Source organism: Mauremys mutica, chromosome 3, assembly GCF_020497125.1.
Source record: "Mauremys mutica isolate MM-2020 ecotype Southern chromosome 3, ASM2049712v1, whole genome shotgun sequence".
NCBI lineage: Eukaryota > Metazoa > Chordata > Testudines > Geoemydidae > Mauremys > Mauremys mutica.
This window is the reverse complement of record NC_059074.1, coordinates 208,778,607-208,796,739: the sequence shown is the minus strand read 5'-3', so window position 1 is coordinate 208,796,739 and position 18,133 is coordinate 208,778,607. Positions and strand designations below refer to the sequence as shown.

The 18,133-nt window shown below is 52.7% G+C and overlaps 1 protein-coding gene across 2 annotated transcripts in view; it reads left to right on the top strand.

Moving 5' to 3' along the window:
* Positions 1-18,133, top strand: part of MERTK (MER proto-oncogene, tyrosine kinase) — a 64,040-nt gene extending 45,907 nt beyond the window's left edge. For both annotated transcript variants that reach the window (XM_045010102.1, XM_045010101.1), the window contains exons 11-19: positions 4,700-4,785; positions 5,330-5,425; positions 6,420-6,500; positions 9,452-9,544; positions 10,281-10,399; positions 12,100-12,209; positions 12,702-12,861; positions 13,382-13,518; positions 17,270-18,133. In XM_045010102.1, coding sequence (XP_044866037.1) covers positions 4,700-4,785; positions 5,330-5,425; positions 6,420-6,500; positions 9,452-9,544; positions 10,281-10,399; positions 12,100-12,209; positions 12,702-12,861; positions 13,382-13,518; positions 17,270-17,765 — 1,378 coding nt within the window. In that variant the 3' untranslated portion in view covers positions 17,766-18,133. The remainder of the gene's footprint in view (positions 1-4,699; positions 4,786-5,329; positions 5,426-6,419; positions 6,501-9,451; positions 9,545-10,280; positions 10,400-12,099; positions 12,210-12,701; positions 12,862-13,381; positions 13,519-17,269) is intronic.

Below are 18,133 nucleotides of genomic sequence, written 5' to 3'. Positions count from 1 at the left end.
TCGGCTGGGGGGCACCGCCTGGTCTTCATGTTGTAGGGACTGTGATATAAACTCTGCTCAGGGCAGGGGTCCTGTCACCACCTGCCCTGTACCTTGCGGGGCCTTTCGCTGGCCAGCTTGGGCTCAGCATCCCTCTCTCTGGATGCTCACGGAAGTTACTCAGCTCCCTGCCTCCAAAGAGAACACAATGGTCTGACGGCGCCGAGAACACCCCCTGTAACGTCGGCCTGACAGCGCCGAGAACACCCCCCCCCCGCCCTGTAACGTCGGCCTGACGGCGCCGAGAACCCACACACGCACACCCCGGTAACGTCGGCCTGACGGCGCCGAGAACCCACACACGCACACCCCGGTAATGTCGGCCTGACGGCGCCGAGAACCCACACACGCACACCCCGGTAACGTCGGCCTGACGGCGCCGAGAACCCACACACGCACACCCCGGTAACGTCGGCCTGACGGCGCCGAGAACCCACACACGCACACCCCGGTAACGTCGGCCTGACGGCGCCGAGAACCCACACACACCCCGTAATGTCGGTCTGACGGCGCCGAGAAACTCCTCCCCCGCCCCCTGGTAACGTCGGTCTGACGGCGCCAAGAAACTCTCCCCCCAGCCCTAGCCCTCCCCCTCCCCTCCCCCCCCCGTAACATTGGCCTGATAGCACTGAGATGGTTTGGGAAGAAAACAAGAATAAGTTGAGTAATGAAGAACATAGGGGAAAGTGATTTCCACAAGAGCGGGGGAGACGTGAAAGGGTTCCAAACCAAACCAAACCAACACACTTTCTAGTGTCCAAAACGTAATTCTAGCGTGATGTGGCCGTGCCTAGCACCGTTTCTTATTCATACCATACTGGCCCCATGCTTCAGCCCGTCTGGTGGGAGGACCACCTATTAGAGACAGCAAGTGCTGGCTGCTTCATTCTCCCAGGGGATACCCAGCGCGTTTTCTCCCCTTCTTTTTATAATTCTTGGAAACGGGTTCTTTCAAAAGTAAGCCCAAAGTTCCTGTCCCCTGCTGCTTCATCTTCAGGGTGCCAGCGGCAGGCTCCTTCTTTCAGCCTCTGGTCACTTTGCTTGGTTTTGATTAGCCTGATCACTTAGTTGGTCTGAGTGGACGTGTCCTCCTGTTGTCCTTCCGCTCGCAGAGCAGAGCCACGTTCCTTCAGCTCGGCCGAACGCGTTTCTCTGCTCGACTCGCCTGGATCGCCTTTCCGGAACATACTTCCAGTGCTGCTGCCGGCCGGCGCCATTCTGTGTCTCTTGCCCCCACGTCCCCTCTTCTCCCCCCCCCACTCTTCTGGCTAAGCTCACCCTACCCCACAGGAGCTGAGCTCACTCCCAGGGTCTTTTCTCAGTCCTGTCCCTGGTGCTGCTCCATCAGTGCCTGTCGCTGGGCCTGAGGGGAGCAGAGGACCAGAGTCCCTCAGGGCGGCAGCGTCCGTCTGCCCGAAACAAGGGGTGGGGAAGGAGGGAAGGTGAGTTGCTGTCTCAGGTTAGGCGTCTCTGACTCCTGGGGTAGCAGCCGCTCCTCTTGGGCAAACCCCCGTCCTGTGGCCAGCTTCGCTTGTTAAGCTTCCCTTTTCCAGTGGGCCACGCGCTGCAGGTGCACCCAGCCGGCCCTTCCTCAGTGCTGCATGCTCGTTGGGCTTGCAGCCAGTGGGCTGGGGGCACGTCCAGTCACACACACACACACACACACACACACACACACACACACACACACACACTCTCTCTCTCTCTCCCTTCCTCCCCTCGCAACCCAAGCCCTCCCCTGGCCCAACCTGCTAGGGAGAAAACCTGCCTTTGCTGCTTCCAGGCTCAGTGCGGCACCAGAAGGCGCAGGCCTGGGGTGCCAGACACCAGCGCGTCATTGGGGGGCGTGAATCCTTCACAGAGGGCAGCCACCGTGAGGGCGCACAGTCTGTCACTAGGGAGAAGGGGCTGCCCGGCAGGTAATCCCTGAGGGCATCCACAGCCTGCTTACGTGCCAGAGCCACCGTCTCAGTAACCGACTACGCACTCTCCCTGGGGAACAGCTTTCTGCTCAAACGTAAGCCTGGTGCTCCTCTCCCGCACAGCCTGCTCCCAGCCAATGTTGCCTCAGTCCCCAGGCCAGCACCTTCAGCAAAGCCCCGCCATTCCTCAACAGCTGAATTTTCCCCACTATTTATCCAGCACCAAAAAAATAAAGGCTAAATACACTGGAGTCAAATCCATCTCCGTGGTAACTCCATGGGAGGCCCGGGAGGCCATTGGATCCATTTTGCCCTATACTGCAGGCAGAACTCCCTCTGAAGTAGTTGGGAGTCTTTCACAAGAGTGGAAGGGCTGAAACGTCCATCTCCTTCCTCGGTGTTTTGCTTTTCGTTCAACGTTCTTTTCCTTGCTTTGGAACAGACTGGAAGGAAAGCAGCCCTGGGAAGCCTAGTGTCGCATTGGTCCTTCAGCTCTCTCCACCTCAGCTCAGTAGCAAGAGAGAGAATATTCAGCAGCAAGCAAAGTTTTGCAAATGGATGATGAAAGCCCCCAGCTCATCTCCTACAGCACCAGTGTAACAATCTCCTAACCCTTGAGCAGCATAAATAACTTCAGTATGTAATTGTCAACTATTAGGCAAACATCATTTTCTTTGCTATTTATGTTGCATCATCGGTTTTGGAAATTTCTTTATAAACCCAGCATTAAGGGGCTCTGGCTAGCTACCTACCTGTCACCATGAAGAAAAGTTCTACACATAGATAAAAACTAATCAAGATTATTTTAGCTCACTTAAAAAACAGCAAACCCAGGGATTTGGTTTGGTTATTTTGTAGGCGGGGAGGGGGGATTTTTGTTCATCTCTAAAAACCAGCTGCATTTTACATCAGAATTTGGCCTGCATCTGCTCAGTGCTGTGGAACAGCCCTCTTTGCTGCATTGAAAATACTTCTGCTGCGAAGGAAGAATTGGTTCTTACAGAGGCGGAGGAATTCCGGCCGTAGTGCAGAAGAGTAAGACTGGCGCTGTCTCGCGTCAGGATTTGTGGGCTGTGCAGTTTTCTTGTGCAGCTCTGCTGATACACTTCTAGCACACTTGTTCTAATCCTTAGCCTTTCTGAGCAGAGTGACTGCCAGCGCTGCATTGTGCGGTGGCTTTTTATAACACGGACAATGATCCATTATTAACAGCACACATTCTCCCTTGTGACCTTCTAAGCTGGGTTTCAAATGAGGCCAACCCCTGCACTTTTCATTCAAAAACAATTTGATTCTTTCTAGTCAAAACTTTTTAAATAACCAGCTCTTGACGCATGTGCAATAACGTGCTTCTGGGAATTCAGCCCCACAGGAATCTTGATGTAACACTTTTTGTTTGTCTTTGCACGTCTGCAGTCATGGTAGAAGCTCTTCCTCGATGAGAATGGTCATTGTAGCTTTCAATACCGAAACCAAACTTGAGTTCCTGTGGGTGCAGAGCACTGGAGTAAAGGAGTTTGCAAAAATGGATAAACGAATCCTAACTGCTCTGGCTTTCCCAAGGAGTTACACTGGATCCCAGTCTGGCAACAGGTGGTGTATCTGGATCCCGTCTGCCTACTGGGCGAACATCCTGTAAATGTCTCTTCCCGCACACGCCTGTTTGACTAACACGTGTTAAAATCAGCATGTTGGTTTTCCCGGACGCTGCCTTCCTGCAGAAGGCCCTGTAGGGTTCAGTGTCTGCTCCAGTACAAGTCAGACAGGTTCCAGAGCACATTTCACCCTCTTGCCTGCAGCATTTTGAACTCGGGGGTTCACTGCTTGTTTGGCCATAATCCACTTTTGTTTCTGAAAGAGGAAGGGGCTGAAGTTTTGAGATGACCTGGTAACGCTGAAAATGGGAATCTGCTCTGCTGACAATAGAGAAGCTCTTGGTTTCTTTGTGAGACATGACAGTGTGGGTGAACAAATACCCGGTACACACACATTTCACAATGGGCTCTTCAGTCCGCCAGAGAAAGGTCTAATGCCACCCATGGCTGGTGGGTGAAGCTAGACAAATTCAGACTGGAAATAAGGCATCAATTCACAGTGAGGGCGGTTAATACTGGAACAGTTTATCAAGGGTTGTGGCGAATTCTCCATCGCTGACAATTTTCAAGTCAAGGCTTATGTTACACAGGAGATCGGACTAGACGATCACAATGGGGTCGTCTAGCTTTCAAATCTGTGAAAGGACAGTGATCCCAGGGCCATATTATTATCAATACATACTCTGCTGTGTGATTAGGAGATGAGCCATTAGTGTGGGTGAGGTGGTGTTTTCTCCCGTGTAGGACTGGTGGCCACTGGAAAGTTACGTCGGCATAGCTGTGTCTCTCCGGGGTGTGAAAAATCCACATCCCTGCGAGATGTAGCCACGCCGACCTAACCCAGCTGTGCGCAGCGCTAGGTGGAACCTTCAGCCACTGGAGAACCCCGCCCATCGTGGTAGTAGGTGGCTGCACCGAAGCACTGGCTGTGCCACTGTATCGAGTGTAGAGCTAGCAAAGACCTCGTGAACCAGGGGATGGTATAATGCAGTCGGAGGGAAAGGCGTTGTAGGGGAGAGAAGGTGCGGGTCCTGTTCACTGTCGCTGTCTCAGCAGTGCGAATGTAGTGCAGCCCTACGCTCCAGGAATAGGGAAGAAACGTCGTTCCCCGCCCTGGCACACCTTCTGTTTCTGTCCCCTTAGGAATGCTTTCCACAGCGACGATTCAGAGCATGTCGTCAGCTACACGGCAAAGAAGTCCTACAGCCGGAGAGCCGTCGAACTGACGCGTAAGCTCTGATTGACTCCGTTGTAAGGGCTGTTGTGGAGAGGGCGGTGGACTATGTGGGGATTTGGGCAGATGGCTGCCTGCGAAACAGGAACCCAGGGAAGGAACCTGTGTGTGTGCACATGCACCCAAACGAGGCATCGATTAACATCAAGGGGACTGAGCCTGGCCCCGCTGGAGCCTTCTTGTGCTGGTCCAACCCACAAAATAGTCACAAAATGGTGCAACTGGCTCCCTGGGGATTCTCCTGCCCCCTGGGGCTCCCCCACTCCAGCATGCACTGGGGCTGGACCAGCCCCACACGGAGGGGTTGAGCCCTTCACATGCCATGGGCCCCAATGGGAGCTGGGGGCTGGTATGTTGGGGGGCAGCTTGTCCCTGGAGTGCTGTGCAGAGAGCGATTCTGCCCTCGCCCGCAGGCACCAGGACAGGATGTAGCCCTGAAGGTGCCTCTGATGTTTTGTCCACCTGTGGCAACCGTCCCGGGTTTGCAGCACCCAGAGCACGTGCTGAGCTGCCAGCTCACCCAAGGGCCTCTCTTGCAGTGGCCAGCCTGGGGGTCAGTGAGGAGCTGCAGCAGAAACTCCAGGACGTCGTGATTGACAGGGATTCCCTCGCCCTGGGGAAGATTCTGGGAGAGGGTGAGTGGTGCCGAATGTCCGGAGCGCCGTGGGGGTTGGGCTCAGTGCTGAATCCACATGGCGTTAGCTGGCACCATTGCCTCTGCCCGTGTGCAGGATTCCCTGCATCCTCCCAAGGCCCAGTGCCTGGTGGGGAGGCAGTGTGGCCGAGAGGACAAGGCACTGGGCTGAGACTCACAAGACCTGGGTTGTCTTCTTGACTCTGCCACTGACTTTGGGCAAATCCCTTTACGGCTCCGTGCCTCAGTTTCCCCTCCCACCCTGGTCTAAGTTGTGGGCTCTTTGGAGCAGGGACGGCCTTTCGCTGTGTGTCTATTCGGCACCCAACACAAAGGGCCCGGATCTCTAGGACCGTTGGGGAGAAGGTTGAGGGCCAGTGTGTGCTCAGAAACATTGCCCCCACTGGCCAGCTCGGAAAAGGGGGAAGCAGAATGCCTGTCCCAGGCCCTCACTGCACAGGCAGCGGGACTGCTGCTGCATAGATAGCACACTGCCCTGCCGGGGAAGCATGGCCCCATCTCTTCCCCATCCCCACTGGGATGTTGTGTGGGCTGTAGCTGTGCACGGGGGTGTGAAAGGCTCCATCCCCTCCCCTTGCCAAGCACCTTGTTGTTACCCAGCCCAGCTCTGCCCCAGCCGAGGCCCTGCCGCCGTCCCCAGCTGCGACGTCCTTTACTCTGCTGGGCTGGCAAGCGGCATGCTGCCTGTGTGTGCGGAGCAGAGCTGCAGTCTGACTGGTGCTTAGCCTGTACGTGCTCCATCCCAGTGTGCGATTCCATCGTCCCCCTGGGCTGGGGACAGCGGTCGCAGCAGCTGTGGTGTATCTGGCACAATGCACCGTCTTTCCTCTGTGTGTGGTATGAGCCATGCACAGCATGGGCCAGATGTGCTCTGCCAGCATCCCTGCAACAGCCTTTGGGTCTCCATGTGTGTGGCTGGGTGGTGCCAGGGGGCTGTGCACAAGGGAGACTGTTCCTTCTCTCCCGTGGAACAGGAGAGTTCGGGTCGGTGATGGAAGGGCACCTCAGCCAGCCCAACGGCACCGTGCAGAAAGTCGCCGTGAAAACCATGAAGCGTAAGTAGCGGTGCCGGCTGTGAGATCTCGCGCTGTTTGCTTTTGTCACAAGCTTTGCCCAGCTCGCCCCAGGGCAGGGATAGAGGGCCTGGCGCTGCGGGTGAACGCCAGCCCAGCCCAGGGCCATGCAGCCGTTAACCTGGTTTGTCAGGCACGGGATTGTCAGCCATAGCTAAGCAATAGCGGCTTGGATACAGGGCATGTTATGGGGATCAGTGAATAACTAGGATAAGGAGCATCCCCAGGAGAGGGCCCCTGGGGTCAGTGTCAGTGACGATGGAGCCGAGGTATGGTAAGACCTAGGGGAGACGTTTGCAGTGCAGCGTCGCCGCGTGTGTCCTGCCTTTCTAGAGAACAATGCCCCGTAGCCAGATCAGCCAGTCAGATTGCTGGAAAGCGCCCTCAGCCCTGAAATCCTGAAAAATGAAAACGAAGCCGAAGGGCCTGTTCTTCTCTCCGGGGGCAGGGAGCTGCTGGATGGGAATTTGCTCCCTGTTCTCCAGATTTCATCTAGTTATTATTGATTGTCTGCAGTACTGTAACGTCCCCCGTTTCTCTCTCCCGTTTGCTGCGTCAGACAGTTCATCAGAGTGCTTTAGCCCCCAGGCGCTTTGCTTTTCTGCAGAATTTCAGGTTAGTGTTTGCTTCCCACCCTAGGGAAATGTCAAAACCCACCTCTTGCTTGAACTGCTGCGCTTGCAGAATCTGCCGTGGAAGTGGTGCTGTGGCCATCGCATGAAGCATTTGTGGTGTGTGTTGTGGGCAAGAACGCTGGGAAATGTCATTGTACGTGCTGCATGGTGCTGCTTCTCTTCCCAGGTTTCCTCCCCAGAGCCAACCCCTGGGCTCACGTGTCTGTTGTAGGTAAATTGTCCCTCCACACAGCTCCCCACGTCAACAAAGGGGAGAGCAAATTGCCAGCATTTTTCTAAGCAGTGCCGTAAACTAACAGGGCCCGGGCTGTGTGCCGTGAGATTTCCCGTAGATGTCGCGCACAGCCCTGGGAGAGCACCCCCAGCTGGACACTCCCCAGGCTGCTGTGTTTGGGTCCCGCACTCCAGACCTTTGTGGAGTCGAACTCTTCAGGGACTCATGCCACTTGAAGCAGACAGACGCACAGCTAGATTTTGCAAAGGTTTCTAAACATACGTCCTCTTTGCTTACCTAGGACAGAAGATAGACAGATCCAGACACACCCTATAAACGGTTCCCTGACTCTGTTTCCCACCACCCTGGAGCGCTGTCTGGCTTAGGTCAGTCTGCTAGGGGGTGGGGTTGCCTCCAAGGCACAGAAAAACGGCCAGTCTGTGGGAAGGGGGAGGCAGAAAGTTCCTCGGTTCCATCCAGCCCTGGGGAGGGGCTTGGCTCGTGGAAAGTCACACCAGAGTTGAAGAGATTCAAGGGCGGGGCTAGCTGGTGTCTGCTCCAGCACGCTGCATGCATTCAGAGCAGGACCAGGGTGCCGAATGGACCCTTGGGCGGCCGCGGTGCACGTTGAGCTGTGACATGCGTGGCCCCAGAGTTACCGGATTGCTGCACACGCCGCCACCCATGTACGTAGCCAGAAATACCCAGCAGCTGCAAAAAACCTGGCAAACAGTGTCTTTGGACCGGCAACCAATAAGGCGGTATTAAAACCAGCCAGGTGGCAACCCCATCAGGGAGTCCAGGATTCTCCTCTTGGTTACGGGTTTCGCTCCCTCTACTGTGCAGCCAGCTTTCTTCTTCCTTGGCTGGTCCTGCAGTTAAATCAAGACCACCACACGCCCTCCCACTACGAAAGCACGCCCCCTCCCCTGCACACCTTCCCTGTGTGTCTTTGAGTCCGCTGAGCTTCCCAGTTCCTCAGCCTGGGTGTTTTAAAAAGGCTGCCCCAACACCGGGTTTTTTGTTCTGCTGTTTTGGAGATTTTCCACTCTCTTGATTTTCGCCTCCTGCAGACAACTGGGAGAAAAGCAGCTTCTCTCAGCCTTCAACCATCTGTCTGGGTCAACATGCCCTTAATGACGGGCTCAGGTGGGGGAGGGAATACGTTTACTGGACCACCTTCGGCTGGGGAGGAAGACAAGCTTTCAAGCTACACAGAGCTCTTCTTCAGCTTGTCTTCTGACCCGAAGAGCTGTGTGTAAGCTTGAAGGCTCTCCTCCTTCACCAGCAGAAGCTGGTCCCGTAAAAGGTTTTACCTCCCCTGCCATTTCTCTCTCGGTTGTACGTGGACAGCTTCCCCAAGTGGCCAGAGTAGACCAGGGAGACAGAACGCAGATCAGCATCGCACAGCGGCAGGATTGGAAAAACCAGGCAGCGTTTAGAAGAGAAAATGTCTGCCCGGGTTCACTCTGCAGCACCTGCAGATAAACTGAGCACCCCTCAGGCACCCCAGGCAGGAGTTGTACCCAGGCCTAGAGCGAAGCTACAGGTGATCCAGGAAGTGCAATAGACAAGGTGCCCAGAGATCACACAGACCTTCATATCTGGGCCTGGGCACAGATCTCTTCTGCTGGAGATCAGGGTAGCCAAAGCACTGCTGCACTCGGCTGGTGCACTGAGACAGCGGCATGCTGCATTAGCACAGCCCACACCGTGTGATCTGTGGGAAGCAGGCAGTGCATGTACCCACCCAACCATGTGAGCGCCGGGCGCGATATTCCCTGCTTGCTTCTGAACCCTGTCCTCTTCCATCAGCCTCCCCCTGCTCTGACTGCTACCCAGGAATAAAATGAAAGCCACGCAAAGCCCACGCTCGCTGCAGCAGACATCCAGATGCAGGCCTGCTACCCATCTCTTGCTTTCAGTCTGGTAATATCATTCCTTTCTCCCTCTGCCTAGGTGGGGGCTTTTCTGACAACTACCCAGAGTAGGAAGTCCTGGCAATAACACCCATCACAACAGAAATGATTTGGGGAGTTGAATCTTTTTTGTTGTAAGTGATCTCCCTTTTCTGGTGTTTTCAGTGGAGGACTTTTCCCAGCGAGAGATCGAAGAGTTCCTCAGCGAAGCAGCCTGCATGAAGGACTTTGATCACCCAAACGTCATCAGACTCCTAGGTACGTGGACAGCCCCCGGGAGGGAGGTCACTCTTCCATCACTAGAGAATTTTGCCATTAGCAAAAGCATAGGGTGATGCTCCTCTCCGATCCGCATTGCCCATCTGCCTCCAATAGCTGGTTCTCCCGACATGCCCAGGTTTCTGACTAGTGCATGTTACATTTGACAGCGCGTCTACATTCCAGCAGAACGCGGCAGTCCAGGTCAGAGGACGATTGCCTGTAGGGAAAGAACCGGAGTCGGGGCCTGGTGGTGGCAGCTAGGGAGCAGTTCTGGGTTGGTGCTGTGTATTGCACCTTTACCTTTCCAGGCCTCTGCTCTCGACAGCAGCCACTCTGCAGCTCAGGGCCTGTGTGGTGTGGGGTGACGCTGGGCTCGCGTACGGAAACCTGGCTTGTGCTCTGTCCGTCAGACTGACCGTCAGTGACCGCTGCTTGCATCTGGGTATGCCCAGCACAGGGACACCAGGGTAGTGGAACTGGGATCTGCCAGCCCAGCTTTGCCAGAGCCCTCGCACACATCCTGTCCGACGTTCCCCTGTGCCCAGTGACGGGGGCAGGCAGGAGTGGGTATTGAAGAGCCAGCTGCATTCGCTGTACGGGACTCTCACATTCCCCAGCCAAGGGCAAGCCCCAGCTTTCTCACCAAGCCCTCCTAGGACTCAGCTCCAGGATGGGCATCAGTCTATGCAATGGCCTGGCCTGGTGCGTGACACTCACCTCCCATTCGTTCCAGGTGTGTGCATAGAACTGAGCTCCCGGCAGGTCCCGAAGCCCATGGTGGTTCTCCCGTTCATGAAATACGGCGACCTGCACAGCTTCCTGCTGCGCTCACGGTTTGAAACAGGCACCCAGGTAATGAACTCAGCCGCTGCAAAGCACTGGCGCGCTTAACCAACAAGGGTGGTAGGAGGAGCTGCTGCCAGGTTGTATTCAGCATTTAATTATCAACCCAGAGCCAGATCTTCCGGTTCCACAAAAAAGCTCTGGCTTTATTTTTCTGAAACATAAAAAGGAGATGGTCCTTCCTGTCTCTGAAAAACACCAGGGAAGAAATCCCACCCCCGCAGAAATCAGCGGGAGTTTTGCCATTCACTTCATAGGGGCCAGGACTTCGTCCTGGAGAGAGAGACGGCAAAGTGTTTTTACTGTCCCTTCATGCGGCCGAGAAACTGAAGCACACAGCAACTGAGAGACTTGGCCCATGGAGTGTCTGAGCTTTTCATGGTTTATGAAAAATAAAATGGAGCTGCGCTTCTCCATAAGAAACCCCGCAAAGGGAGGGGGGATAACGAACATCCACCGTTGCATTGGCTCTTAGCGCTTCAGCCTCTGGGCCGCCCTTTGCACTACTCACAACAGTACCAAATAGAAGAGGAGTGTTTTGCAGTCACGCTGCCTGAGTGGGAATGCCTGCCCCAGGCCCTCCGTGTCTGGCTCCCTGAGAACCAGCTCGTGAGGTGCTGCCCTGGTGTAAAGCTCAGAGACGGGTCTGTTCCTAACAAAGGGAAATTCCTGTCTAAATCTTTATCTATAAAATCCATTAGATGCTGACGAACCAATGAGAGAAATGCCTTCGAGAGAAGGGAACTGGCGCCCGAAGTGTCACTGAAGGCTGTTTTGATGATAAGATTAGTCTAAGCGCATAAGAATGCAAAAAATAGTCTGTGAGGTGCTTGTGAGGTTGTCCCGTCCCCTCAGCGAGAAGGCCCTGATCCTGCCCCGCTGCAGTCAGTGGGAGCTTTGCATTGGGCTTCAATGAGTGTAACTTCAAGCCCCGTACGAGGGAAAGCACGAGAGATCCACCTCCCAAAAGCTTTGTTAATGCCGCGTTCAGCGCCCAGACACCCCTGGTCTCTGGGGTCACATTGCAGGGTTGGGGACGGTGGTTTGGTTTTCGTTCAACAGAAAGCCAGCAGTGGCATTTCGTTTTGCTGCAGTAGTGATTGTGGTAGCCTGGTAGATAATGCTTCCCATTGTTCCTAAACTGCCATGCCTGGCACAGATTGTTTCCGTATGCTCCTAACTAAATAGATCCTGTTGTTTTGGTGAGTTAACCCCCTGTGGAGCACCAGTAAAGCGCCACACGATGCTGAGAACCTTGCAGCTGTGAGCAAGCGGAGTTGCTTGTGCTGTTCCTATTGGGCAGTGTGGAAATTTTCATTTACTCCTTGTATCTTACAAAGAAGAGCTCTGACACTAAACTGATACGATTTACCAGGCCGCCCCGAACAATGAAGTATTTCAGCGCTCCCACCGCAAACAGGTCTGCCTGGGCTATGAACCACGGGAGAGCTCGCTGGTAGCTTGGCGTGTAATCATGCACTGATCAAAGAGAGCCTTGTCCGACTGGCTGCTCTGTAGAAATGGAAAATGTGTTTTCTCCTTTCCCTGGGGCCCTGGCCTGTGAGTGTCTCTGCTGAGGTTTTCAAGTGGCTTTAACTCCTGTTGGGCTACACGGGAGCTGCTGAGGTCCACGGGCAGCAGTGTTTGTCCCAAATGTTCCAGCCTTCACATGCTTCCTGTATGTTCGAACCGCCTCCCTCTCTTCCCAGCACGTACCACTGCAGACCTTGCTGAAGTTCATGGTCGATATTGCGCTCGGAATGGAGTACCTCAGCACTCGGCAATTTCTGCATCGAGATTTAGCTGCTCGAAACTGCATGTGAGTTTGGTTTCTCTGTTTCATTACCGATAGCCTGTGTAGCGTCTTCGTGCTGTTTCTGATGCACTCACGTTAGAAAGAAACCTTTCACTTTCCTATCAAATCTCCTCTGCCTTGAGAAACAGCCACGTGAGAACGGCTCATGTTTTAACTCAGAACGTGGTTTGTCAGACTTTCTCTTTCGCTCAGTTTTCACAGGAACGGTAGTAGGCGAAAGGAAGTCCTGTGGCCTGTTCTATGCAGGAGGTCAGACTCGATGATCACAGAGGTCCTATCTGGCCTTAACATCTGTGATGGAGGGTAGGGGGTAGGAATAAGACTTTTGCCAGCTGTTCCACTTTAAATCTTGGCACGTTTACCTTAGTAAGAAATAACCGGGGGCGAGGGGTGCTCGAAGGCCCTGATCCTAGAGAAGTGTGAGTAACTTTACACCTGTGAGCAACGTAGTCTCGTTCGGCATTCACGTTAACATTTTCTTGTAAACACTGACAGGTTACGGGACGACATGACTGTGTGTGTGGCGGACTTTGGCTTGTCGAAGAAGATCTACAGCAGCGATTATTACCGTCAGGGGCGCATTGCTAAAATGCCTGTCAAGTGGATTGCAATCGAGAGCCTGGCTGATCGGGTGTACACGACCAAGAGCGACGTGGTACGTACACCAGGTGCAGGGTCCCCCACCCTAAAGTCAGAACTCCAGTCCATGGTAGAAGTGTGTAATACAGCCAGTCACTGGAAACCTTGAGCACAGCGGGTATTTGTGGGTATTCGTTAGCCCTCTGATTTTCATGTTTGGATTGTTTTAATCAGCCTGTGTTGGTTTTTGGATGTCGCCTGCATTAGCTTTATTTGGTTTTGTATCCTGAAAATGGAAAAGCCAAATGAATGAAAGCATGAGGGTTTGCGAGTGTAAACAGCCACACTGATGAGTGGTGCACTGATCTCTCTTTGCTTGTAAAGGCTCCTGAAATAGGTGCATTGAGTGAGCCACTGAGCTGTTGTAGGACATTACATGTTATTTCCAGCTTGGGAACATATTCACACTATGCATATAATTATCCACATTACGCAAGATCCCGAAGGGCTTTAGGAAATGACCTTTCCCAGTGAAACGACTCATTCAGGCCTTCTGGAAATGTCACCCTAATAGGCTTTCCCTTTGTTCTGTGTAGTGGGCGTTCGGGGTTACCATGTGGGAGATAGCCACTCGAGGGATGACTCCGTACCCAGGAGTGCAGAACCATGAAATCTATGACTACCTCCTTCACGGTCACAGGCTGAAACAGCCAGAGGACTGCTTGGATGAGCTGTGAGTATTCATGTTGATTCCTGGGTTTTGTACATTCGTACATGTGGACTCACTTTAGTCACAGGAACACGTTTGTACGTGTCAGTCTCAGCTGTTTCAATAACACACAGACTGTCAGCGTTTACCCTCGCTCAGCTGCAGAGTCCTCGCTGTGTGTCGTTCGTCACGCTCTTCCCATGTTTTTGCGGCTCACTTTAGCTAAATGGACACAGCAGCTAACAGCTGTCGTGGATGTGTGGCTTAGTTTTCAAACGTGAACTTGGCTGAAACTTGGGGAATAAAAAGCTCTGGCTGACAGCTTACTGACAAAAATTACTTCTATCCGTTTCTCCTTTACAGAACGGCAAAAGAAACATTTGGGGCCAGATTTTCAGCCATTGTAAATTGAGGTAGAGCCACTGATTTCAGTGGACTTGCTCTGATTCACACCAGCTGAAGGCCAGAGCCCTTGGGCAATCCGTGGTGCTGCACGGATTCACGGCAGCTGAGGATCCGGCCCTCTGCTCTTAGGCTTTCTGATGATTTTGGCATCAACCTCAGACAAAAATTGGAGTTTTAAAAATTGCAAGCCATGAGCCTTTAATTGGGTTTAGTGAACAGTGGCTGTAGAGGGACGCGAGGAATGTGTTCTAAATGAATGTCGAGTTAATCGGCATGTCAGGTCAGTCTGTAACTTCATTCTTTTACAATTTTGCTTCGGCTTGGGGGTGTCCTGGCTGCTAAGTACCCCAGGCTGGAGTTGCCAAGAACTTTGTAAAGCCCAGTCTGGGGAGGTGCACTTGGAGTCTGGCTCTCGGGAGCTGGGCTGCTGCCAGCTGTAGGACTTCCCTCACGTTCCGGAAGGAGCTGCTCCTGGAGGGATCTTCAGGGGGTGTTGGGTGATATTGTTCATGTGCAAAATCCTCTTGCTTTAAACAGAAATGTGGATGATAGGGGCCAGCTCTGCTCTCCAGCTCTTGTGCACAACCCCACTGAGGCCCAAAGCGATGTTCAGCATGGGCCCTTCTGTCCTTAGCGTCTGTAAATCTGTGGCAAAGAGACATTACAACGTGGGTGAGATCTGAAGGCGTTTTAAATGTCTGGGCAGCTCACAGAGGGTTTGTATTTAACGTTGGCTGAGCTACAGGAGTCTCTGAGGAATTCTTATGTGCAGTCACAGCTCAAAATGTTTAAAACCTCCACAGGCCAAGGGGAAGCCATGTCAATAAACAGGCCTCTGGAAGTTACATAATACCAGATACGCTCAAAGCTACTAGCCAAAAGCCCCAACCTCGCTAAACAGGCATTCACTTGGCAGAGGTCTCTCCTGCTCTCTCCACCGATTGGTAGAGAAAACAAGCTCATCTGTGAACTGTGCCTGGCACACAACCAGGGCCTGTTCTCATGCTCTGGGTCTGGGTGCACAGGCTTGTTTGGATTTAGTAAATGGGACCGTTTCCCCACCGCTTTCAGTGCACTTGTAACAATTGTTTGACGAAAGAGACTGGAAAGTGAGACTGCTGCCAGGTTATTGCATCACGGCCTGAATTCAAGCCCTGAAGTCGTGGTTTTGTGGGTGTGCTATTTTAAATGCCCTTCCCTGAAGCGAATCAGGAATAAACTATTGATTTGGTTCAACCTCTTAGATGGCAGAGGAGGGTGCATGTCCAAGGATTAATGGTTTTAATGTCTCAGTGTTAATTTCCAATTAGTTATACCCTCCACCATATGCAAAAGGAACCTGCTGCACTGTTTCTCATCAGGAGCAGATCTGGCAAAGCGCTGCGTGCTCTCGACTCCCAAAGACCAGTTTGCCTGTAGCTTGGCCTGGATCGCCACATTCGCACTTGTGGCATCCGGCAGCACCATTTTTAGTATTGTATTTGGGACACTGAGGTCAGTAAGCGTCAAGTCTTGAAAGATACAATATCTTCCACTGTTGTTTGCAGCCTCTGAGAGAGGTGAGGTGGGTTAGGGTTACCTCACCCAGCAGGTCTTAAAAGAAACGAACATCAACTAATGATACAGAAATCCATGTAATTGGGCCCCAGTGCAGTTGTCTATAAAATGGAGAGAGAAGGTGGGTGAGGTGATATCTTTTACTGGACCAACGTTTGCTGAGGTACAAGCTTCTGAGCTACGCAGAGGTCGTCTTCAGGTCTGGGGAAGGCAGTGGAGTGACTGAGCTAAATACAGGCGGGGGCAGATTGTTAAGCAGAAAGGGTAACGCACGGGGCCGCAGTCATTCGAAAGGAAGTGGGCAGTTGCGGGTTAGCTTGTTGTGCCTAAAGGGTTTGAGCTGCGCAGTGTTGGGCCCGGGAAATGAGAGAGGGTGTATCTCGAAAGCTTGTCTCTTTCACCAACCTCGCCCACCTTGTGTCTCTCAAATTTGGAGGCAGCCTGGAAAGTTGTTTTTTTAAAGGAAACTTTAGGTCATTTGCAGCTGACCGCTGAGAGAAACGAGGGTTGATTAACACACTCTCCACATTCGAGTTTATACCAAGAGAGTGAAGATAAATGTGCGGCGCATCAGATGACCATAAAGCAGCAGAAAAAGCTGAGCTCTGCTTCTAGGAGCAGAGGCATATCTGTGCTTTCAAAAAGACCCCGCTCTAAGGTCTTGCCATAAGGCACTAGCCAGCAGTGTGCTGTCACTGCTAATGTCCCGGGTTCAAATCCCTCTGCCAGCCCAAAGGGGTCAGTTTCAGTTGCACCCAGTGCAGGAGTTATCTTCGTTTTACAGAAGGGGAAAACTGAGCTATAGAAGGGTTACAAGTCACTGGCTCAAGGCCACCCAGTGAGTTTGTCAGAGTTGGGATTAGAACTTCGCAATTCCTGGCTCCCAGGGTTGTGCTTAGTCTCCTAGACTATTCTGCTTTTCCTACCGCTGTCAACTTCTGTGACTGACTGTACTCAAGTGGCCAGTCAGTGATTTCTCTGTGATCCCTGGGTGAGCAACAGAGCTCATAGCGATAGCGAATGCGACAACAGCAGCCTTTCGTTTCCAGCCCGGAGTCAGCTTTTGTTGGTCACTGTAAATGGGGGCATCTGAAAGTCTACACTGGCCTGTCACTCCGAGGTAGAAGAGTTTATCTAAATTCCTCCTCAAAACACTTTACTCAGAGGACATTCCCAACCCCCTCAGGCACCAAATACTCTGCTGCCCCTGGGTCTTGAAGCGAAGGTACAGGATGAGAAGAGAGGAACTCGGATTGCAGGAGAAAGATCTATTTATAGATGTTGGGCAGGTGCTGGGCAGAGCCCCCTAGTTGAGGTTTGCTGTTAAATTATGGAATCAGCCTCTTTGCGGACATGTGAAGAACGCAGCGTATCTTCCCCCAAGTGACACCATTCGCTGTCGGAATAGTGACGGAATATTCTGAGAATTTACAAGTAAAATAGAGTTAGAATTAATATCCAGAGGAAAGGGCTGTATCACCTTGATTCAGATCCTTTTTGTCCTGTATGGGCTCAGCTGAGGCATTTTGTAGCTACTCCAAAGTTGGTGACTCTGGAGCACACCTTGTCTCTCTCATATTCCGGGACCACGACAATACTGCATAGGCATATAGCAGTCATTTTGGAAGATAAATGGTTAGGAGGAATGGTCATTTTTCTCATTAGTCTTCATAACTGAAAGCTTCTCCTTCAGCAGAGCCAGAAGGCTAAAAGGATGTTCTCTTTCACGCACGGCTGTCCTGTGCGTCGTTCAGCACCGTGTAGTGAACAGTGCAGCTTCCTGAAGATCTCTTCTGTTTCCTTGTGCTTTCAGGTACGAAGTGATGTACTCCTGCTGGAGAGCAGACCCCCACGAGCGACCTGCATTCCCAGAGCTAAAACTCCACCTGGAGAAGCTGTTGGAAAGTTTGCCCGAAGTGAGTGGGTCTGAAGACGTCATTTACATCAACACAAGCTTGCCAGAGGAGAGCGAGGAGCTCACGGGAGAGTCTGAATTCCCTCAGACAGACATGGCTTTCAATCGCAGTTACGTAACTGTGTCCCCTTCCCCCAAGCCAGACACCACGGTTGTCACCGCAGAGGTCCATGAAAGCGATCAGCGGGAGGAAAGGTATATTTTAAAGGGGGAGACGGACGAACAGACTGCAAGCTCCCTGACTCTGGAACAGGGGCGTGTGCCTCTTCTGCAGGGCACCGTCACCCGGAACGGGGCCGCGTGGGGTCCAGCCAGCATGCTGCTGGGCAGCTCGTTAGCAGATGAACTGCTGTATGCAGATGACTCTTCTGAGAACTCCGAAGTTCTGCTGTGAAACGAGAACTGGAAAACTGAGCTCTTGTGGGGCCAGGCGTTTGCAGCGAATGTTTCACTTGGCGTATTTGTGTCTTACGGAAATAGCATTATAAGGTGACTGGGCCATTCCAGCCGTCGAGCGAGTGGCCAAGGCAACACAAGCTATCTGAATTTGTACAAAGTGATGTCTCTAGCCATCGACACCAGAGAGTTGGCGGGATTACATTTTAATAAATCACAACCAGTGGGGGGCTATTTTATTTCTTCTTCCATTGCTGTCTTGGAATTGGAGTCTTTCCCCCACTGCGGCCGTTCCCTACATTAGAGCTCAGTGTTAAAACCCTGGTGTTCATGCTCGTCTCTTTTTTATTAAATGGAGTAACTGAT